Here is a 24439-nt window from a genome sequence, read left to right on the forward strand (position 1 = left end):
TATTCTTTATCGATCTATAACATAAAAAGTAAAATGCCAATTTTGGCGCTTGTGTCACTTTGCGAGATCACGGCAGCAAAGTCGGTTGCCCAAAAAAAGCCGAACTGTGTTTTCCTTCAGTCGGGTCATGCGCTGCCCATGACTGCATATGAGACGTAATCGACAACACCATTAGTGTTGGAAAACGCATTTTTGTTGTGTTTTGGCCTACAAGCATAACTAGGCAAATTTCCGATGAAATGATCTGTCCAGTTGAAGGATATTATCGGGAAAGAGGGCCTAGGTGATTTTGCGGATTATAACATATTTTTTCCATTTGGAAAACGCTTGTGTCTTTTTATGCGGACAATCAATCGTTTCAATGAACTCCAACTCCAACGGTATGAATAAATGCTGAGTATGTGGAATAATTCAATGTTGAGTCTGAGGAGTTATAATTCTAAGAACCAATAATATTTTAATTTTACTAATGATCTGATTGTTTCATTATCTACTTGAAGATTTAAATGCTGAAATTTAGGTAATTATAACATTAAAAACACAATTGCTTCTCTTTGTTCATCGTGTACAGAAAATAGTAATTATATGAGCACCGTTTCAATGGTTTCTTATATTCATCTATTAGGAAACACTAAGTAATAAAATACTATCGTGACAGGCATGTTTTGACTCTACAACGAATGTGACAATTGTTGATTTTCGAACGATGTATGAAAGCTGTATGGAACTACGTCTGTTATGCGAACAAACAGTGATTTTTCGGAAACGTTTATTCAAAATTGCTCAAATGCTTTAGAACAAAAAAATGTTTGTTTGCATGTTGAGCAAACGTATTACACTGATTACACTGTGTAGAATGCGAAACAGCGAAAAAGTCGATTTTGTTCATTTTATCGTTTACGTCTCCTATACAAACATGGGCAGTGCGGGCGTCTTTCGGTCGGAACCATTCCACCCGGCCACTGCTTAACTCTGCATTGTTCGGCATCGCCATCCAGAACAGCGTTCGCTAAGGGCTAAGCCGCTGATTCTTTTTTCTGCCGTCGGGTCGGGGGGACGGTCACTGGGAGACTCGTCCCTCCCCGATATCCGTCCTTTCCCCTCTCGTTCAGCAACTCAGAGCGCGGATGTTCCGTCCATGTCTGTCGAAGCACGATTCAATGCTGCCATCTAAGACACATGGAGACAAAACCTGGGATACTCACTACCTGTTATAGGCGAGCCCTCCGGTCCCCTGTCATCTACTTCATATTCACCTCCGTTGGCCTCCAGACCATCTCAGAACACCCAGGGTGCTATATCGAGTCTGATCTCTGCCAATAGTTTGATTTCACCGACCAACCTGACCCTACAGTGGAATGTCAATGGTCTGTATAACAACCTTGGAGAGCTGGAGATCAGCAATTGACATTTCCGCAGCCAGCATTGATTTGGTAGGTAAACTGGGTTGGAATAAAGCAGACGACTTATACGGAAGTGACCATTATCCGATTTCGATCATCCTCAACGCACCGCCGCCTCAACCCACCCGAAGATCAAAGTGGATCTTCGACAAAACTGACTGGGATTTCTACAGGACCTCCTCCAGCCACCTGATCGCCCGAGACAACCCGACCACCATGCAGAAGCTCAACGAAATCATCACCGAGGTAGCAGAGTTCGCCATCCCTAAAACAAAGCCCAACCCTGGCAAGAGAGCGCTGCACTGGTGGTCTGAGGACCTCAAAAAAGGAATAAAGAAACGGAGGAAGTTCCTGCGTGCGGCAAAACGAATCCGGCACGATGGCCCGGAGAAAGAAACAGCAATGAACAGGTGTCGAGCGCAGCATATAAGGGTGAGGCGACTAGTGAGACGGGCCAAACTGGACAGTTGAACCGGCTTCCATCAAGGAAAGCCAGTCCCCTGCGGACCTATGAAGACGGCAACCTGTTGCACTTTGTGAAAAACTTCGCGTAAAACCGGACCTTTGAGGTAAAAGTTTGGAACACCAGCTCCAAGCGCCTTCATGAAGAAACTGGTGTGCCTCAAGGTTCCGTCTTAGCTGTCGCCCTCTTCCTGATAGCGATGAACAACCTGTTCCTGGTACCACCGGAGGAAGTATTCGTATTCGCATGGTGGGAGTGGTGGTTGACTGCAACCTTAACTTCCAGCACCATTTCAAACGAGATAAGGAAGAGCTGTTAAACCTCTTGAAAACTATCTCAAAAACTCACCGGAGTAATAACCGAACGATTCGTTTACGGGTGCCCAAAGCCATCATCAGCAGCCGCCTCACCTACGGTCTCGAATTGACATGCTTGGCCAGAGATAAACTCCTAAAAACTCTATCGTCGATTTACAACAATGCACTACGGATTATCTCTGGCCTGCTACCATATACGCCAGCAGCCTCGGTGTGCGCTGCGTATGCGTATGTAAGCAAAAGAAACACAAATTTCTGCATAACTCCAGAATTAATACCTCACAAACCAAAATTGGAATGTGAGGATTTAGGAGTACAAGAAATGTAATGTAAAGAAGGAGGGTCCCATAGAAATATTACAACCATATGAACAACTAAACATGACAATTGAAAACATTCGGCAAATTCGGAAAATTGAATTCCCAAATTTTCTACAATTACTTCGTAGCGCAAACAACAAATGGACTGAAAACGCTTATCAGTCCATTTGTTGTTTGCGCTAACGAAATTGATCTCTGTTCAAAAGTGAAAATAGATTTTTTTTAGATTTTCAGGTGAATAAAACACACTGCTATATCTCCTTGCTATATAAACAAAAATGAATCGCTAAATGTGTTGGTAAGCGCAACACTCAAGAAAGAAATAGTCCGATTTAGGACTGTCTTTATTTTATTTCATTTTCTGTATCAAACATGTATTCCATGTAACGGAGACACATGTTATTTGCAAGTAATTGAAGAATCTTGAGCGAGAATTATGTCTGAGAATAAATTTATATTATAAATTACGAGTTTTGGTAGTGCTAGGAAATTTCTAGTGAAAGAAAATTGTAAAGGGTCTATTAGAAGATCAATCGATGGATAGTTCTGCGATTGAATCCATGAACGTTCGCTTAGTAAGGAAACGTGAATGTTTGAAGGTATTCATATCCATTTTGGGCGGGACGAAGATTGCCGGGTCAACTAGTACAATTAGAAAACCGTGTAAGTTGCCACTTACACGGTACAATTATACGGGAAAGTAAGTTGCAAATGAGCTTAAATGCTAGGGGTTACGGCGAAGTACATAATCAACATTCAACTAACCTGCCAGAACCAAATTATTTGCGACGTCTCCGGAGTACACTGCTTCAGCCTTGTGTGGGTTTTCCAATCATTCACGTCGATTTTGCTTATTCCTCCGATAACCAATTCGAGTTCCCGCTCATCAAACGGCCTCAACAGTTGGCTTGGTATTAGTTCTCCGAATCCTGTATCAAAAATCAGTTAGAAATAGTTCCCCGCAATCACAACCAAGGCACTTACCTTTAGATAAAGCTAAAAATTGCTGCTCGATCCCCCTCATGAACCGGTAGTTCACGTAGAGCATAACGTACTCTCGTTTATTATCTTCGGTAACTTGCAACGACGCACCGTTTGGCTTCAACTCGTGCACCTTCAGTGCCCCGAAACTGTTGTTCTCCACGCTGAACGTCGAATCGATCACCCCATTAATGTTGTTTTCTCTATCATAAAAATAAAAGGATTTATAAGGTACAAAATCTGGGAAATCAAACGATTTGAAACTCACAGCATCCACGTTAAACTCCGGTGCAAATCTGGATCAACATCTTCGATATCGTTCAGCGTGATCGGTTTGTTGAGCAGCTGTTTGTAAAATGGCAGCGTAAAGCCTCCATCCAGCACATGGTTGTGGAATACCGCAATGCCAAGAATTCGTCCAACGAAGTGGAAGTACGATAAATGATCCGGGTTCACACCTACAAAACGAGCCTCTTAATATCTTCAATCGAACGAAATACAAACGCTAGTGTAATGTTACCTGAGTCGGGATTGATTTGCAGCGAATATCGATCATCGCCGCTGTATTGGAACAGTCCGTATTGGGGATTCAACATCTCCCGGGACAGCAAATGGAGCCACTCGCGAGCCACACCACCGTAATCCAGCCCCTCTTCACCCTTGAACTTCACCATCAATCGCTTGCGCATATCCCGCGGTCGCATTTTCATGATCAGTCTGGAAAGTGATTTAAGGAACAACTTACATCTTCATTCAAAACACACAAATACTAATCATACCTGTAGCTCTCCTCAAATATTTCATGTCGAGACACTTCTAGACGACAATGACCAGATTGGGGTTGTAAGGATTGCAGCTCCGCCCGGAGCGAGCGAATTTTTCCCACCAGGTCTCGCCGATATTTTGGCAGTAAGTCGGCGCCATCCAGCAGGCCTTGTGGTAAATCAGGAATGTTACTGGATGGTGTTCGATGGGGCGTTGGATCCTGAAATAAGGGAAACATATGTTGTCGTATAGGGTATCGTTTCTGAGCATTTCTCTGGTCTGTCTTACCATAGGCGATCCATTGTTTGCAGGGCCATGTGCTTCTGGTCCCATTATTAATCGGCTACCACCCGGAACTCCGTTCGATACCTGTGGGCCGGCCCCGGAAAGAGAGCTAAGTGCAGCTACAGATACCCCCGACGAGCATCCACTTGGGCCGGTTCCACTAGAACTGGCTCCAGTGGCGGGTTGTTGGGGTGGTTGCGCTTGTTTTCGAATCATGTGCAAAATGTGTCCATTTAGGCGAGGATCGGTAAACTGAGTGGTTCGGTTGTTGTGATCGACAAAGTATACCCGACCAGAGGCCGTCTTGCGTTGTTCCCAGCCATGCGGCAACGGACCCAACGTTTCTGGTGCAATATTTTGCGTGTCGAAGTCACGAGGTATCCGAGGGTCGTGCCATGTGGACATTTTGGTCGGTATGTGATAAAAATAAACTTGACCTTGCTGAGTTGTACGCATTTCTGTGGTAAAAAGTTGAATTAACGCAAAAAAGAGCAGTAGGGCAAATATTCGACTTACCATATCCCGGGGGCAGATCAACAGCTGGCCTTATCACTGGCGCACTACCACGGCACTGTGGTGGTGGTATAACGAGCGGTGGTCGTGCCGTTCGCGATGACCGTCTACGCGAGGAGGGATCTTCCATATTACGCGATGTACGACGAGTTCGTTGTGCCGAAGATTCCCTGACTGCGTCACCTCCGCCAGGTGGAGTAGACTGTTGAGGTTGTGGCTGGGATCTACCCGGCACGGATGTTGATTCTATTCCATGACCATCCGAAACACGACTGTTCCCGTTATGAACACTATTCGATGCTGGTAGGTACGAAGGCACTTGGTGTTGTTGCGGTACCGCAACGGAATTGTTCGCACTGCCATTCTCTCTAGCGGAAGTATTGGCACCGTGTGTTGGGGTGTTCACCCCGCTATTGCTGGCACTACCGTTGCTAGCAACCGGGATGGACAGAACCCCATTCGAGACCATTCCGTTGCTAGAACCGTTGGAATTGGAATTGTTTAACACTGGAAAATTGATCCCACTGCCTGTAGTGTTTGTAGTGTTTGTGCTATTGCTATTATTACTAGTGGTGCCAGATGAACTATTGCAATGCGCGTTTGGAATATTGCCATTCGTTATAGGCGTTCGCACTGCGGACGGATCGATTGACAGTGAACCAATTGAGTTTGGTAGTCCTGTTATTAATTGAGGGTCTCTAAAATCATTAAACAAAATCATTAACATACAAAATATGCACGAAGTTAGTAGAATAATCCATTTCTCACCTAGTGGATCCAGAATTTCTTGGCGACTGGAGCTCCGTCGTCATCTTCGGTGTCACGGGACTATTGATTTCACTCAATGGACTTGTGCTAGAACTTGGTGTGATGAGTACACTTTCGTCGCGTATTCGTACCGGGCTTTTAGCATCATTGCGAACAGCCCCTCCACCCCCACCACCCGGGCTGTGCAGCCCACCATTCATTATTCCATTGTCCACATCCTTTGACCGCTCCTTGTTCAGATTACAGTTCTCCTTGTTGTTGGAGCTATTCAGCATTATCTCCGTCGAGTGCCTTCGGCTGCCGGAGTCGTTGGATTGAATACTATTGATACTATTATTGGTAGCCGATTTCGAGGGTCCCGGTGGTATCGAGTCGGCGCTGCTATTATTGCTACTGCCATTGCTTAGCGGTGGTGGCAGCGGGCCTGATGGTTCCGATGGACGAGACCATTGCGTTGTCTTGGTGACGTGATTCACATAATAGACCCGGCCATTCGGTGTCAGCCGTTCTTCCCAGCCGGCGGGTAGTTCATCCTTAAGAATCTCCTCGTCATCATCGGGACCACGGACATCACCCGCTGGACCAACGATTGCCAGCGGAGTGCCACCGGTTGTGCCATCGCGCGACATGAGCGACACTATGATTTGACCCTTAACTGGATCGGTGTCATTAAGCGAGGCCTTGCAGAGATCCAGCCGTTGATCTGGAGAAAGAAGAGATGTAAAATTGTAAGCATTTACATCGATATGTCATTAGGGTTCTATTCTATATTAGTTTGTCTGGTGTGTGATAGCAAACTCGACTGAAAGGAAGATGATTTTTCCCTTACATGTGGTTTTTTGGATTCTTTGACTCAATTTATTGTATTCCTTAAAGTGCAAATGGTAGAATCACAACGGACTCCCAAAAACATATAATTAAAACGATTTTGAGGGTGCTGCTATTCCATGAACTAGTATCGGAATTCTAATTACATAGAATTACAACGATGCAAAGGTGAATGACATAAAAAAATATATCAGGAGTTGAAGAACAAAGGCAATTTGATATCATAGCTAATAATGGCAGTTTAACCCTCAAAATTCCGACTGAGCACAAAATGATGTCGCTGTAACTGTTCCCTGTTTTTTTTTTCAAGAAAAAAAGGGATAAATCTAAGATTGTTCTGATGACCATGTTGAAAACTATTCGATCAAGTATTCCATTGAAATTCCTCTATCAATATAGTATTGGATGTAGAACTCTACTTCCGTCGTTTCCGGTATCGTAAACTGAAGAGAGAAACCGTCAAAATTTGGTCGAAGAAAATATGTGTTGGTTGGTTACATTTTTTACTAATATTAATATTTTTATATTTATGGATTACTAGCTGACCCGGCTCATTTCCTCGCTAACAACTTGATGGAGCTGGATGTGCTATTCATCACTCCTCAAGCATTGTTCTCGAAGTTTTTTTTCTCTTCTCCCCAACGAGTTGGTTTTTTTTCTCGTGTGTTCTGTGGTGAATTAGTGCCCAAAGTGCCCAAAGCAGCCAGAACCGAGGAAGCAGCGCCTCTGCAGTGGTCTGGATCGGCGTCTGTAGTGCATCAATAACCATAACGGCATCGTCAACACGTGGTTGACGCTCAGTTGAATACAACAATAACTTCTGCTATTGTGTTGTCTCCGTAGCGCGTGACTTTTGTGTCTCCCTTAATAGGGTAACAGAGCGCATATCGGAACAACAAATTTATGTGATTATTTTAATTTTATTTAAGTTTCTTTTATTTATTTTTACAAGTGAGATAAAAAAATTGTAAAGCTAATAATCGTTCGTTCTAAGAATGGAGGAGAATGGGGGTCTAGACATGGACATTTCAGACTCCCCCTCGCTTGCTCAAGCAGGGTGTAGTAAGTCCCTTAAACGGACTCCTATGCCCGAAGATTCTTCTTCTGGGGACGAGTCAACTCACACTACCAAGCCCCCCTCCAAAAAAAAGATTTCAAACCTTTCCCCTGATTCCTCCAATACTTCCACCCAATCATCGACAACCCTTCCCCCCTCTGATGTTACTGTCCCCACTCAAACCTTGTCGTCGAATTCCTCTCCTATTGTATCCGCTCCCCGTGTCAGGGTTTATCCGGACGATGCGCCTGGCGCTGGTCCTTGGGTTGTTTTTTTCTGGCCCAAACCTAATGGTAAGGCCTTGAGGGTCGTACAGATTATGACAGATCTGAAAAGATACACCTCTGTTTCCGAAATTTGCAAAGCAAGACCGAACAAACTGCGAGTTGTCGTGACTAACCGAAAGGACGCGAACGATATTGTTGCTGATAAGCATTTCATCCTCGAATATCGAGTTTTTATTCCCTCCCATAACGTAGAAATTGGGGGCGTTATATCTGAAACGAGTGTGACGTGCAAAACTATACAAAGTATGGGAGTTGGCAGGTTCAAGAGACTTCCTTCGATGGAAGTCAAAATCTTGGAATGTCGGAATGTCGCAACTTGGAAAAGTTACCCAGGAAGGAGTAGAAAAGAAATTTACGCCGTACGACTCGTTACGAGTCACTTTTGCTGGTGCCGCCCTCCCTGACTACGTTCAAAGGGAATTCCCGGCGCAAAAATGTGTCCACTCCCAAAGTTCAACGACAAGTCCCATCGGTGGTACCCCATGTTAGCTTGCCTAAAATATCGAGTGCAGCGGACAAGCAAAATCAGGTTCCTTCTGGCTTCCGTGGGAATAGTTCACCTTCGAACGACCCAGCACTCGAGGGGACATCAAAAACCCCAACTGTTCCTTTTTTTGCGTCCAGCTCAACTTCCCAATTGGGATTTATAAAGTTGACTGACCTTGTGGATCAAATCTTCACGTGTTTTAATGTTTCCGATTCCATCAGAACCATTGTCATCTCAATGCTTCCAGTACTAAAGACAATTTTGCAGCAATTGATGCAAACATGGCCCCTCCTTGCAATGATCATCTCTCTTGATGTCTATTTCAAATAGAGAGGTCGGAGATATCACTGTTTTACAGTGGAATTGTCGTAGTCTTATCCCTAAATTGGATACATTCAAATTTTTAATTCATAACTTCAATTGTGATGTTTTTGCTCTGTCCGAAACTTGGCTTTCTTCGCGAGATGATCTCTCTTTCCACGATTTTAATATTATACGCTTGGACCGTGATGACAGATACGGAGGGGTGCTATTGGGGATCAATAAGTGCCACTCATTTTTTCGAATTGACCTTCCACCTATTGGAGGGATCGAAGCTGTTGCTTGTCATGCAAACATCAGAGGCAAAGACCTCTGTATTGTCAGCTTGTATTTGCCTCCGAGAGCTACAGTTAGCCGCCAGCAACTTATTGACATGTGCTCACTCCTTCTTGAGCCACGATTGATCTTGGGAGACTTCACTCTCATGGAACTGCCTGGGGGAACCGTACGATGACAATCGTTCATTGTTGATATATGACCTTTGTAACAGCTTCAATATGACCGTTTCGAACACTGGGGAAACAACACGTGTGCCTAAACCTCCTGCTAACCCAAGTGCTCTTGCTCTCTCGCTTTGCTCGAATTCACTATCGTTAGATTGCAAGTGGAATGTAATCCAGGATCCCAACGGTAGTGATCACTTGCCAATCAAAATTTCCATCACCATTGGGTCGAATCCTTCTGAATCTATAAACATGGCATATGACCTCACAAGACACATTGACTAGAAAAAATATGCGGACGCGATTACTCTAGCCATCAATTCCAGAGATGGTTTACCTCCATTGGAGGAGTATAACTTCCTTTCTCGTTTGATCCATGACAGCGCGGCTCGCACTCAAACGAAACCCATCCCAGGTTCCACCATTCACCGAAGGCCTCCCAATCCATGGTGGAATAGCCAATGTTCAAAGCTTTATGTAGAAAAATCGAATGCATTTAAAGCTTTTCGGAAACGAGGAACCATTGACAATTTTCAAACTTTATTTAGACCTTGAAAATCAATTTAAAAACGTGATCAAAGGTAAAAAACGTGCTTATTGGCGAAATTTCGTGGGAGGTTTGTCACGAGAAACGTCAATGAAAAAATTATGGAAAGTGGGTCGAAACATGAGAAATCGCTCTTCATCGAATGAAAGCGAGGAACATTCACATCGATGGATTTTTAATTTTGCGCGAAAGGTTTGTCCCGATTTCGCTCCCGTGCAAAGAATTGTTCGAGATATACCACAAGATAGGTGCGATCTTGATTCCGAGTTTTCGATGGTAGAATTCTCTCTTGCTCTCCTTTCAAGTAACAATTCGGCTCCAGGATCGGATAGAATTAAGTTCAACTTGTTGAAAAACCTCCCTGATGTGGCCAAACATCGCTTGTTGAATTTATTCAATATGTTTCTGGAGCATAATGTTGTTCCGGATGATTGGAGACAAGTACGAGTTATAGCTATTCAAAAACCCGGAAAACCCGCGTCCGACTTCAATTCGTAACGCCCAATAGCAATGCTGTCTTGTATACGAAAATTGTTGGAGAAAATGATCTTGTTTCGCCTTGATCGTTGGGTTGAAACGAATGCCTTACTCTCAGATACACAATATGGGTTCCGCAGGGGCAAGGGGACGAATGATTGTCTTGCGTTGCTTTCTTCAGAAATTCAAATGGCTTACGCCGAAAAAAAAACAAATGGCTTCAGTATTCTTGGACATAAAGGGGGCCTTTGATTCTATTTCAATAGAGGTTTTGTCAGACAAATTACACTCTCGGGGTCTGCCGCCTCTATTGAATAATATGTTATATAACTTGCTTTGAAACATTTGAACTTTTCTCACGGAGATTCGGCAGTAAGTCGGGTCTCTTACATGGGCCTCCCTCAGGGCTCATGTTTAAGCCCCCTTTTGTACAACTTCTACGTAAGCGACATTGACAATTGCCTTACACAAAATTGCAGCCTAAGACAACTTGCAGATGATGGAGTGGTGTCTGTCGTAGGATCAAACGAATCCGACCTGCAAGAACCCTTACAAGATACGTTGAACAATTTTTCAACCTGGGCCATTGGGCTGGGGATCGAATTCTCCACGGAGAAAACAGAGATGGTGGTTTTTTCTAGGAAGCATAAGCCAGCAAAACCAAAGCTTCAACTTTTGGGTAAACCGATCACTCATGCTATGTCATTCAAGTATCTCGGGGTCTGGTTCGACTCCAAATGTACTTGGGGGGTCCATATTAGGTATCTGAGTAAAAAATGTCAACAAAGAATAAACTTTCTCCGTACAATTACCGGCACCTGGTGGGGAACCCATCCCGAAGATCTTATAATGTTGTATCGAACAACTATTCTCTCAGTGATGGAGTATGGCAGTTTCTGTTTTCAATCAGCTGCCAAAACACACCTCATTAAACTCGAACGAATTCAGTATCTTTGTCTCCGTATTGCGTTGGGATGTATGCCCTCAACGCATACCATGAGTCTCGAGGTTTTGGCAGGCGTACTCCCACTAAAAGATCGCTTCAAATTATTATCTCTCCGGTTCTTCATCCGGTGTAAGGTTATGAACCCATTGGTGATCGGAAATTTTGAGCAGCTGATCGAGCTAAATTTTCACTCCGGATTCATGAGTTCATATCATGAATTCATCTCCATGCAGGTTGATCCTTCTTCGTATATTCCCAACCGTGTTTGTTTTCCTGACTACATCAATTCCTCTGTGCATTTTGATCTGTCCATGAAGCAGGATATCCATGGATATTCAGATTATCAACGATCGAGGATCGCTCCAACGATCTTCGATTCAAAGTATGGGGGTATCAATTGTGATAATATGTACTTTACTGATGGGTCCTCTATGAATGAGTCCACAGGATTTGGAGTGTTCAACGAAAATTTTAGCACCTCCCACAGTCTTCAGAATCCTTGCTCAGTGTATATTGCTGAATTGGCAGCGATATACTGGGCGCTGGACAGCGTCGCCTCACGACCTGTTGAACACTATTACATTGTAACGGATAGTCTTAGCTCTGTCGAAGCTATCCGTTCAGTGGGGCCGGAAAAGCACTCGCCGTACTTCCTTGAGAGAATACGAGAAATTTTGAGTGCTTTATCCAGACGCTGTTATGTCATTACCTTTGTGTGGGTCCCTTCTCATTGCTCAATTCCGGGTAATGAGAGGGCTGACTCATTAATAAATGTAGGTGCGATTGAAGGCGACATTTACCAGCGTCAAATCGCCTTCAATGAATTTTATTCTTTAGTCCGTAAAAATACCATCGCTAACTGGCAACGCAAATGGAACGAAGATGAATTGGGCCGGTGGTTTCACTCGATTATCCCTATGGTTAGCCTCAAACCGTGGTTCAAAAGTCTGGACTTGAGTCGGGACTTTATTCGCACCTTCTCCCGACTCATGTCCAATCACTGTTCATTAGATGCGCTTCTCTTTCGTTTCAATCTTGCCAGCAACAATCTCTGCGTCTGTGGTCAAGGTTATCACGACATCGAGCATGTTGTTTGGTCGTGCGAGGTGTATCTTGTCGCCAGATCGAATTTAGAAAACTCCCTTCGGGCCCGAGGAAGACAGCCCAATGTGCCGGTGAGAGATGTGTTGGCTCGGTTAGACCTTGATTACATGACCCAAATATATGTTTTCCTTATTCCTTAAAGCTATCGATCTTCGTGTGTGATTGTACCTATGTCCTTATACCCTCCTTTTCATCCATTGCAAGCGATTGGCCCCCTTGGTATAAACAGTAAAATAAGTAGAAATGTAAATATACAATAGATATACGAATAGATTTAAGAATCGAGTGTGATCAACATTGTAACAATTCCCTTATATCCCATCCCTTTCCTGAAAGAATATGTCACCCTCTAAGCTCGAGTAAACCGCGAGTAATCGGTTTTCCACCTTACTAACCATAGTGTTAGGAAAATTATTTATGTATAGTTTTAAAACATATATTTAACAATTCGGCTCCTTTAAACTAATGTAACTGAGCCTGTAAAAATGAACGATTCATATAAAAAAAATAGCTGACCCGGCAAACTTCGTCCCGCCAAAAAATTTATATTTCGTTATCACATCCACGTTTTCTCACTAAGCGCACGTTCGTGGGTCTAATCGCAGAACTGTTCATGAATTAATCTTCTAATCTACCCTTTAAAATTATTTTTTACTATAAAATTTCAGTACTTCTACCAAAACTCGACATTATAATATCAGATTATTTTCAGACACAATTCTCGCGCAAAACTTTTCATCCACTTGCAAATACCATGGTTCTCCGTTACATGGAATAAATGTACATGAAAATATGTACAGAAAATATGATAAAATGAAGACAGCCCTAAATCGGACAATTCCTTTATCGAGCTTTGCTCTTATAAACACATTCGGCGATCAATTTTTATTTATATAGGAGTACGTTTTATCACATTAAAATCCATTTCTACTTTCGAACGAAGATCAATTTTGCTACCGCAAACATCAAATGGACTAACAACGCTTGTCAATATGTAATTCTAGAACACACGCGAATTGAATTTTTCGAATTTTCACATTTTCCTCCAGAAAATTTTTGAATTGTCACGTTTGGTTGGAATATGTGTATTATTTTTATGAAGCCCCCTTTCCATTCCAGAGAAGGGAGGGGTGTCATACCATCGTTGAAACATTTATCGTACTCAAAAGCCCTCACATCCAAAATTTGGTTCTGTTTGCTTTATTAGTTCTCGAGATATGCAGAAATTTGTGTTTCATTTGTATGGAAGCCTCCCCTTAGAGAGAGGTTAAGCGTGTCGAAGAAACATTACGTTTATACGTAGAAACGTTTATCTATCCCTAAAACCTCTATACGCTAAGTTTGATTCCATTTGCTTGATTAGTTCTCGAGTTATTCAGCGAAACTCACTTAAAGAACGTTTTTTGTCTCCTAAAACCTCCACATGGCAAATTTGGTTCTGTTTGCTTGATAAGTTCTTGAGTTGTGCAGACATTTATGCTTCATTTGTATGGTAGCCCCCCATAGAGATGGGGGAGGAGTGTCAAACCCCCATAGAAACGTTTCTTGTCCCCAAAAACCTTTACATGCTAAATTAGGTTCCATTTGCTTGAATAGTTTTCGAGTTATGCAGAAATTTGTGTTTCATTTGTATGGCAGCTCCCTCTTAGAAAGGGGGGTGGAGTGTCTAACCACAGTAAAAACATTTATTGCACCCTAAAACCTCCACTTGCCAAATTTGGTTTCATTAATTCTCGAGTTATGCAGAATTTGTGTTTCATGTGTATCAAAGTATATTCAATCTAAAACGGAAAATTTAATCATCGTTCATTATTTTTATATAAAAATATCTTATTTCTCCCTAAAATGTAATCCTTTATTAGTTTCATGCACATGTGCAGCTTCTCAAAATTTCGTATTCGAAAATAAAGCGCCGGATATCCGGCATCCGGTATCCGGCCCAACTACTATCCGTTTCAGCACTAGTAATCAATACTTGTAACTGAATTTAGTGATTATGACGGAAATTAGTGCCGCACCCTATTGCGATTCTTACGTGGATTTTAGGTGACCTGTTTTTTTTACGCAATTTTCCAATAAAAGCAATTGTTTTGGACAAGTATTTTCCAATTAACGCGGTTTTCCAAACTAACGTGGTTGTTTACGCAGATTTTCCAATTATTGGAGCTTTTTTACGCGGTTTTCTTACGAGGTACGTTTCCCCCGCGTAAAAGAAAAACATGGGTGTACAGTTTTATTTTTTGAAATAATATTGCTCAATGTGTATGATTCCAGAAAATTGAATGAATAATTTTTACTAGAAATGATGGATTGACGTGATATATATATATATATATATATATATATATATATATATATATATATATATATATATATATATATATATATATATATATATATATATATATATATATATATATATATATATATATATATATATATTTTGACCACCCCCATATCTAAAAAAGTACGGCTCAACTTGGATTTTCTATAGTGTCATCACCTTTCTTTGTTGAACCATATGTACCTAACGTAAAAAAACTTTGATGAAATTTCACGAGTAGAGGGAAACGGTAGCATGAACACAGCAAGCACTTTAATTGTCAGATAATGTGCTTTTTTCGATCGTGGTTTTAAGGTTTTTTTTTCCGCTGATTAAACAAACTTTTCGTGTATTGTGCAGTAAAGTTCTGTTCGGAACAATTTGATGCAGCGAAACTGTAAGTTTGATAACAATGAATGAAATTAATTGCATTTTAATTTTTGCATGTTGTGTGGTTTTCTTTTAACAAAACGGACTTTTGTGAATTGTTCAACTTCTTTTGTTTTTTTCCTGGCTTTGTTGAATAATCAACAATCCCCTGTCAGATCATCGGGTGTGGTCAGCGCAGGCTGTAATGCCTGTCAGTCGATGTAGCGATACCAACAGTAACATTATCCCAAAATACTTTACATATACATAAGTATGAAACACACACTGGACCAAATCACCCCGCATCAAATTTTAATGTCCAAAAATCATCTCTTTTATTTTATGATATATTTGGTAATTTGAAGTTCGATATAATGATTAAACACTACTGATTGAGAGAAAACAAGTGTAGCTCAACATGAAATGTGACATTTTTTATTTAGACCGTATTGGTTTAGAAATATTAGGCGATTTGCTAAGGGGTCCAAATTCCCCCCATTTCCCCTACTAGAAACTAACCAAAGAATCGAAATACCCAAATTCAATCCAGAATAGTTTTGAATTCAATTCAATTAATTCTATGAAACAGAAGCCAGGAAAAAGAAACAGATGTTTCTTAGCCAAAGCAGGGAATAGTTAGAAGAGAAAAACAAAACACCGGAAGAAACTTAAAATTCCCAAGGTCATCGCATCGTTCCCAGCGAAAAAGAATCAAACAGGTGGTGCCACTAACGGTGGTTTGTCGTAAACCGATGATGAATTGGGCCGCTTTCTTCTGCTGATTTAAATTAGCTGCCGCGGCGAGACACTTGCTCGTGGATCAAATGGTTGGCACTTGGCTGTCAAAACAAGCGCCTCTTCTTGTTTGTTGCGCAGAACGCTTGTGAAGAAAACGAAAATAACAAAGCATTCTCGCCGTAAAATATAAATATAGTTTCAACAATTGCGCGAAAATATATATATGCAAGACGAGTATAGTTTGTGGGAAAATTATTCTCTAATGTAATTATAACAGGCCATTGGTATGCAGTAGAGCACCACAGCGAAGACCATCTTTGCACAATTCAATGGCCCCACAATGTCAGCCACACTCTGCCAGTGTCTGCCTTCTGAGGAGAGAATAGCTGTGCACAATTGCCGTTCAAGGTCGCTCACGTGTTAATTTTTTGAATTATCGCTGGTCAGTTTCTCACAGCACTCCCGAGACAAGTGAAGTGGATTGTAAATATAAAACTTGTTCATCGTCGTCTGTCGTGTTGCATTTTCACACACCTCCAGATCCGTACACCTTCTACGCTACGAACCCGCGAGTGTTTGTTTAGTCATACAGTCAAATATTTGTCTCGATGCATTCAGATGTTTTTACTAACAGACGATTTATAACATGAACACTCATGACGAATAAGCTTATCGATCGTTGCATTTGTACTTACATCCCGTGTCTTTGAGCCGCTGGATCAAGCTGGCAATGATGCGTACGCAGCCCAGAAATCCGGAGCCCTGCCGTTTCTGTTCTTTACGCTGGTTCCAGATAGATATCGTGATGCTGTCGTTTTTGCCAAGGTACAGATCATAGTGTGTGTTCCACTTTGGCTCCAGCGAGGCTTTGCAGATATCCGTCTTGTATTCCTGCGCGGTGCCGTCGACGCGAATTTTGGCGAACGGATCCGGTAGACCTGAAAGTATCGAAGAGACAAACAAAGATGGAACTATCAAACAAGTGTTCATCACCGATGAAGATTTATTGGCGCTGGATCGCGACGGAAATCGTAAAAATTTATCAATAATTCAGCAAATGCAGTGATAGTCGAGTGCGAAGCTTTCTTCGCTCTCCTCAAATTAAACAAAACCAGCTGTGCTGAACGCGAGTATGACTGGTCGCGGGGTTAGGCTAAATAGAAAAAAACACAACAAAAATCATCAATGACAGGAAGTTGAACCGTTTCGATTTACATTTTCCTCCACTTACTCTCTTCGCCTTTTTTACACTAGAAGTTTTTTTTGTTATTGTTATTATGGTGATGAGAAACGATCGAATGGGCTTTTTCTAACGATCGTATTGAAACAACATCAGCTTGGCGATCGGCTATTTGCGGTCATTCAAACTAACCGGTCCCTGTCGTATCGAACAAATCCTTCGATGTGTGGTCAGTGAAGCACAACACACAGTCCGAATCTATTTTGCGGCCCGATGCAGCCAAACCCAATTAAATGGCGGCGCATCTCTAATTAGTGGTTCACTAGGTCCGCCTCAAAATATGGTAAGCCCAATCATATACCCTCCTCAGCCATCCACCAAGCTGGCACCTAGCCAGCGATCGTTGAGAAGATGGTCTACATAAAGTACTTACGATAGAGCAATCAGAAGGTTCCTCACATCATAATTAACACCAGGAAGGTTATTAAGTTAGGTACGTTTGAATTTCAGGCTGCTTCCGATGGACTGAAATTCGGTTGATGCTGCTGTTAGTACACTGTTAGACAACTGATTGAAATTGAATATACCCGAATTCAAAATCAAAATTGAAGAAATACCTTTACGTTAGCAATGTGTTTGAAGAAAACTAAGATACTCCAGTGTCTTCTATTCAGACATTAACACATTAAGGATCGCACGTTTTGGGGCAAACTTGAACGTTTCATTTGTTCGGATTCCACGAATGAGATCGTTTCCTTCGATGTGGATGAGACGAAGGCGAGCCTTCGGTAGGCCTTGTTAGATTCTTGGCAAACCAAGGATTTAACCTTCAAGTGTAGAAAACACGTGTTATTTCGTGATCCATCCGTAACACACGGAACGCAAAACACGAAAAAACTCGTGAGCGGTCCGCAATGTGTTAATTGTTCAGATTTCTTATTTTGTCAGACTGGAAAACACAACACTTGGGTTCTTTTTTTATTTTTTTTAGAACCTTTTTTATCACGATATCAAGAACGACAAACGATCATGATCAATAATTTAAAAACTACCATACCCTAGAGCCATACCATACCCTTTGACAATGCATCACACTTTTTTGGCTAGCTAAATTGTTCAGACTTGAAAAAGATTTCAAAAGGAAAAACTCTCAAAAATCGATTCTTTTCTGATGTAAAGGGTGCCCCACATGCCGTACAAATGAAGCATAAATTTCTGCATAACTCAAGAACTAATCAAGCAAATGGGACCAAATTTGGAATAAAGAGGTTTAAAGGAACGATAAACGATTCTATGGTAGTTCGACACTCCTCCCCCCTCTCTAAGGGGAGGCTGCCATACAAAGGAAACACAAATTTCTGCATAACACGAGAACTAATCAGGCAAATCGAGCCAAATTTGGCATGTGGAGGTGCTAGGGGGCAATAAATGTTTCTACGATGGGTAGATACCCCTTCCCTCCTCTCTAAGTGGGGGGCTGCCACTTATGCCAAATTCTGCATAACTAATTAACTTATCAAGCAAACGGGAACAAATTTGGCATATGGTGGCATATTTAGGGGGCAGTAATTGTTTCTATGGTTGTTTAACAATCCTTCCCCCTCTCTAAAGAGGAGAGGAGCTGAATCGTGGTTCGACACTCCTTCCACCTTTTTAAGGTGGGACGACAATCCAAAGAAACACAAATTTCTGCATAACTCAATACCTAATCAAGCAAATGGAACCAAATTTGGTGTATGAAGGTTTTAGGGGGCAATAAATATTTCTATGGTGGTTTGACACACCTACCCCCTCTATAAGGGCAAGGGGGCTGCCATACCAATGAAACACAAATTTCCGCATAACTCGAGAACTAATCAAGCAAATGGAGCTAAATTGTGGATGTGAGAGTTTTTAGGTACGAGAAATGTTTCTATGATGGTATGACACCCCTCCCGGTGCTCCCGTGGCCGAGTGGTTAGCGCCCCACATTATCATGTCAGGGGTTCGGGTTCGATTTCCGTTCTGGCCGGGAGATTTTTCGTCAAAAAAAATTCTTCCGACTTGCATTGTGGTCACGCGTATTCTAGAACTTGCCACTCCAGGATACAATCAAGGCGTGTGTATCCGGTATATAAATCTCAAATAAGTATTACTAATAAAAATAACGCAAGTAATACCTACGTTGAGAAGGTAAAAGTTCCACTGGGTACGTTAGTGCCATTCAAGAAGAAGATGACACCCTCCCTCCTCTGACACACCCTCCTGGTAAATTTCGGAAAATTCAATTCGCATATGTTCTACAATTACATAGTGACAAGCGTTGTTAGTTCATTTGATGTTAGCGCTAACGAATTTGATCTTTGTTCGAAAGTGAAAATGGATTGCAATGTGATAAAAGGCACTTCTATATCTTCTTCTATCTATATAAATAAAAATGGATCGTCGAATGTGTCGATAAGAGCAAAACTCGAGAAAGGAATTGTCCGATTTAGGACTGTCTTCCTTCTATCATATATACTGTATCAAACATTTATTCCATGTAACGGAGAAACATGTTATTTGCAAGTGGTTGAAAAATCTTGAACGAGAATTGGGTCTGGAAATAATCTGATATTATAATGACGAGTTTTGACAGAAGTACTAGGAATTGTATAGTAAAAGCTTTTTTAAGGGTAGATTAGAAGATCAATCAATGAACAGTTCTGCGATTGGACCCATGAACGCGTGCTTAATAAGGAAACGAGAATGTGATAACGAAAAATAAATTTTGGGCGGGACGAAGTTTGCTAGTTGTAAATAAAAATACTCAGCTAAATTATACCTCGCACCAATTCGAGTCGTCGATCGATTGCACCATTCGTGAATATTCAATATTGATACTGCTTTTTTCATCGGTGTCTTTGATATGGTGAAATATCCTCTACTCCTTATCAAACATACACGAATCACACGAATTTGAGCGAAACTAAAAGCAGAGCATAATCATGGATTGAAGAAACATTCATTCAATGAAAAAAAAAATAGAACGAACTGGTCGATTGTTAGGTCTTAGCCTATTGTCTATACACAAATCTTATAATAAAACAAAATATTCCCTAACTAATATCAACTTAGTGTACGGTGGAAGAAAAATGTACACTAGAAATATATACGAAATATTTTATACGAAGAGAAAATTCAATATTTTCTACCCGCTTACCGCTAACCGGCTCTGTACACACATCAACATCAGTATTCAAATGGGCCGTGTAATTCGTTTTCATTTTGCTTATCTGCATCTGATTACGCGCAAAAAGCCCACATCTTCGATAAAAAGGCACTTTTGCTGTTTTTTTGTTTTGTATTCCTGTCGGTTGTTTTGAAGCAGTGGCACTAGCGATATCAAGCCGGAAGAGAGCTGAGGCGTTCCCCGTTGATACCGTTCCGATCTTCCAATCATTTACTGGATTATTGTAGTTGGGCGGCAGTGTTCATATGCAACAATTCGATACTACTGCCACGTTGGTCGCCTCAATGCTGTTTGATCCGTGGTTGTATAAAGACTGTATGCTCCGCGCGCTCGGGACAGCTGCATACAGTAGAACCCCGATTATCCGCGGAATAGTCTGGCTAGGTCACCGCGAATAACGAGAATGAGGTGCAAACACGAAATAAAGATATTTCAGCATGAAAACTATTTTTTATCAATACAGAAATCATTAAACTATCCATCTGTAAGGTCGTGTACACCAGTGATCAGATAATGTGAAAGCCACGATCAAAACAAAAGAGCGAGAGCCTACCTCTCACTGACAAATTCCGGGACGCTCTATAGAATTACTATGGAACTCGCTTTCGCGGATAACCCGCACCGTGGATCATCCGCTCGCGGATAATCGGGGTTCCACTGTATATACCCTTGTTGTTAGTGCATAGCGATGAGTAAAAAAGAGGTGAGATTTACGGTACGATGCAAGAACGAAGCTCCGTTCAGAACGGGAACAAAATAGAAACGGGAATGGCAAGGGAGAGCACTGTGTTTTAGCTGGAAGCGAGTACAAGCTCTGAACACTGCCATTCATAACTGAGTGGATTTCCTAGCTGGTGCCAGCTTATATACAGATTTTCGTGATTTCGATAGCTTGTCTTCAAATCAATTTTTGAGCTATTGAAACAAGTTTTTTGATCAATAAGTAACAAGCATATAACGCGTAAACATTTTATCTTTCAAATGAAGTGTTTGTCTTAATATTGCGTTCAGTTGGCTAGGAGGTATTATCGCTCGAAATCTTGTTGCTTCGGCGTAACGGTCTCGTTTTTGAAACTTTGAAGAAATGAGAGACGTAGTCCTACGTCGAAAAATTCTACTCACCACTTCTTAAGAAGTGGTGCCAACGCTTAAGCGTTGAAATCTTTCGCGGTGCGTTCTTTCATTAACAGCAGTCTCAATCATTCGAAACACTTCGGTCACAGATTTCTTCGAACATAACACAAAACACGAAACTTCCCGTGAATCTGTGAAGCAAATGTCTTGATTTTCACACACAATATATGACAGACACCGAGAAAAAGCTTTCAATCGTAAAGCTTACATTGTGAAGTTTTTTGATGCGACAGTTTTATCTAAAATTGCATACCTTATTAAAAAAATATTGTTTCATATGAACAAACCTCGTAAGGTATGTTCAATAATCATAGGAATTTGTGACAAATCATTATATGGAGTTTGAGAAGACTGCGCATCTCGGTTGCTTTCTTTGATTGGCCTAGAGTAGCGGAAAACTCAAAGAAGCCAGCTCTGGAAGTTCTGGAAGTCAATTTGGAAGTGAAGCAGCGTTATTATGAAATCTGATACTGAATTCGTAGTTTCTCTTCATAAACCGCATTCCATATTCATATCCGAGAACCAATGTCTAAGTATGTAGATATTTTGAATCAAGAGATCGAGATTGGAAATTGGTTTTCACAATCCGATTCAGACTCGGAATCTAGAGTTCAATCTGAAACCGAGGTTGTGAAATCTTTATTTTTACAATGCGGAATTTGTATTTCGAAATCCAGAATATGAAATCGAAAAAGGGATTTACAATCTGTATCTAGAATCTGCGGTTGTGAACTGAAATCTGAACAAAAAAATTGAGAAGGTGAAGAAAAAAGTAGTCAAAATATTCTGCGAAGGAAAGATACCCCGTTTTATCGACCCCTTGAAGGCTTCTGGAACTAGATTCCGGTTATTTAATTGTTTCCATAAACTCAAAACACGCGAAACTCATAGTGGCTTTTTGAGTTCTGAAATCTATATTACGCATTTCAACCGTGGTTCTGTAAGATGAATCCAACTGAATTATTTCCAAAACGAAAATGAACCTGAACCCATATTATTGGCAGTCGCGAATTTCGTTGCAAACTATCCGTCGAAAGGGAAAAAAAGAAGATAGTTCGCTAAAATTACGTGACTATAACGCAACTGTACAATTATGCCGCGCTTTGATTTCTCTTCCTTCACACAATCAATTCAAGTCACGACACAGTGGCTAATTACGACTGCTACCCTCGTGGGAACCTATTACCGAATATGAGGTGTTTACGGTAGGTTAAACTGTCGCAGCACAACTGGTTGTGGATTACCCATTGATTCACTCCTTCTCCGTCCCCGGACGGGTGGTCCGTGTCACGAGAGGAATTGATACAAAGAAAGGAATGCTGAAAATCGTCAACCGTGGCCAATTTGTCTAAACAGGCACACATCAAATAAATCGCAGTGGTGACAACCAATGGATGCTAGTTATGCATCGTGCACCAGACCATCGACGCAATAGCAGTGGCAGGCCGCGCCACCCACGCATAGTGTGGTGAAATGCAATAGACAGCTGGATGCCATTCCAATTGTGCATGTCTTATGCTGCTATGTAATCAATCCATAACGAGCCCAAATAACAATGCCGACAGGAAATGAATTCCAATTCTGTGCACGTGTGATTTATTGCACGCGTGTATATTTCAATTCGCCACCCAAGTAATGGTTCATGTATATTGTTGTAAATTAATTTTTGAAAGACTAAATTGTCAAATATTAAGATGAATGCTTTGTGAATATCCAACATAAACCATTCCTTCTTTTTGTTATTCCTTTAACGCAAGTTCGAGCAAATCACACCGAAAGATACATAAAGAACACTCAACACTTCGTTAACAATATGATCATCTTCATCGTCATCATCAACCCTCGCGCGCCAACAGCGCGGCCAGAGTTCAGAGTCAATCTAATGCAGACTGACTAACTACTAATTAGTGTGTAGTTCGTTCGCCGCTTTCGCTCCCGGTGTTGATAGAAAATTGTGTATACGCGCGTTGGTTGAAAATAAATAGTCATCCATTTCCTCCTGGTTCGCTCGTTTATCGCAAAGCGCTGCTTTCATGATTGATGCGAAACGGTGTAAGGCGAGTCTTGGTCTTCCATTTGTGTACATCTACTCTACGAAAGTTAGTGCACATGATCTAAAACGGCACTCAATTGAAATGACGACCAACAACAATGGCTATTACGGTGAATCGAAAATACGATCGTGTATATCAAACCGCTGCTGCTGCTGCTCTGCTGCCTCGGTGGAGTGTTATCACATTGCTAAATAAAGGACTAGCAAAGCATTAGAATTTGATGGGTCCTGAAAATGTTCTGGCGAGTGACCTCAATCGGGGAAATTACATCCATTTTAACGAACAGTTTTGGAAGATTTGAAGTCGAAGGAGAATATAACTACGCCGTTATGTCACTAGAGTTCCAAGGGTGCTATTATTCTATCGCTTTGACAACTATGATAACTCGAAGTGATATAACATCTAAAACAATTTGAATGAATTATGATTTTCCGATGATGGCATAATCACCGGATAATAAAAGATGCAACTCTTCATAGTATCAGATTTCGAAAGATTTCTAATTTAGTTACAGACAATTAAGAGTGGAACGGTTTTTTTGTCAATGTATAAATTCTTTATTTTTCTATAAGTTTAAAAAAAAGTTTAAAACTTGGTCGACTTAAATTTAACGTATTTCTTTTTAGTGTGAATTAGAACAAAACGGTTAACCCTTTCGCTACGAGCGTCACCTATAGACTACATCAGGATGATACTGCGCATCGATCACACCAGCGCGATATGCATACTTTTCGGCGCAGTGCTCCGTTCAGCGGTAGCACTCCGAGGGAACACACTACCGTAGTGAAGGGGTTCAAAGAGACTAAAAACACAAAAGACCCCTCATTTTATAGGCGTTACGTGTAATGATTCCTCTATTTTAAATTTTACATTTGCTCTTCAGTTCTCAAAATGGCATCCACGCAAAAGTAGCTTAATATTGCTTAAGTTCATGCTTCATATTGGTCATGCACTGGTTACGTGTTTATCATGTTCATGGCATCGTGTAATTCCGGCTTCAGTGTGTCGGTTTGATTAAAATTCATATTGAATGGAACTTGATACAATCCATATTGGATGATAATGAATAGTGAAATCGTAGGTATTCCGTCTCTTCTAACTATTTTGTCCCCACTATT

At 41.3% G+C, this 24439-nt stretch overlaps 1 protein-coding gene across 3 annotated transcripts in view; it reads right to left on the minus strand.

Moving 5' to 3' along the window:
• The window catches only part of LOC129768557 (E3 ubiquitin-protein ligase SMURF2), a 67395-nt gene that overhangs the window by 3556 nt on the left and 39400 nt on the right, over positions 1-24439 (minus strand). For all 3 annotated transcript variants that reach the window (XM_055770286.1, XM_055770285.1, XM_055770287.1), the window contains exons 4-12: positions 16438-16680; positions 5816-6518; positions 5051-5745; positions 4538-4992; positions 4264-4469; positions 4005-4201; positions 3753-3942; positions 3488-3687; positions 3269-3432 (exon numbers count right to left, since the gene is read on the minus strand). In XM_055770286.1, coding sequence (XP_055626261.1) covers positions 3269-3432; positions 3488-3687; positions 3753-3942; positions 4005-4201; positions 4264-4469; positions 4538-4992; positions 5051-5745; positions 5816-6518; positions 16438-16680 — 3053 coding nt within the window. The remainder of the gene's footprint in view (positions 1-3268; positions 3433-3487; positions 3688-3752; positions 3943-4004; positions 4202-4263; positions 4470-4537; positions 4993-5050; positions 5746-5815; positions 6519-16437; positions 16681-24439) is intronic.

The sequence above is a fragment of the Toxorhynchites rutilus genome, chromosome 2, assembly GCF_029784135.1.
Source record: "Toxorhynchites rutilus septentrionalis strain SRP chromosome 2, ASM2978413v1, whole genome shotgun sequence".
NCBI lineage: Eukaryota > Metazoa > Arthropoda > Insecta > Diptera > Culicidae > Toxorhynchites > Toxorhynchites rutilus.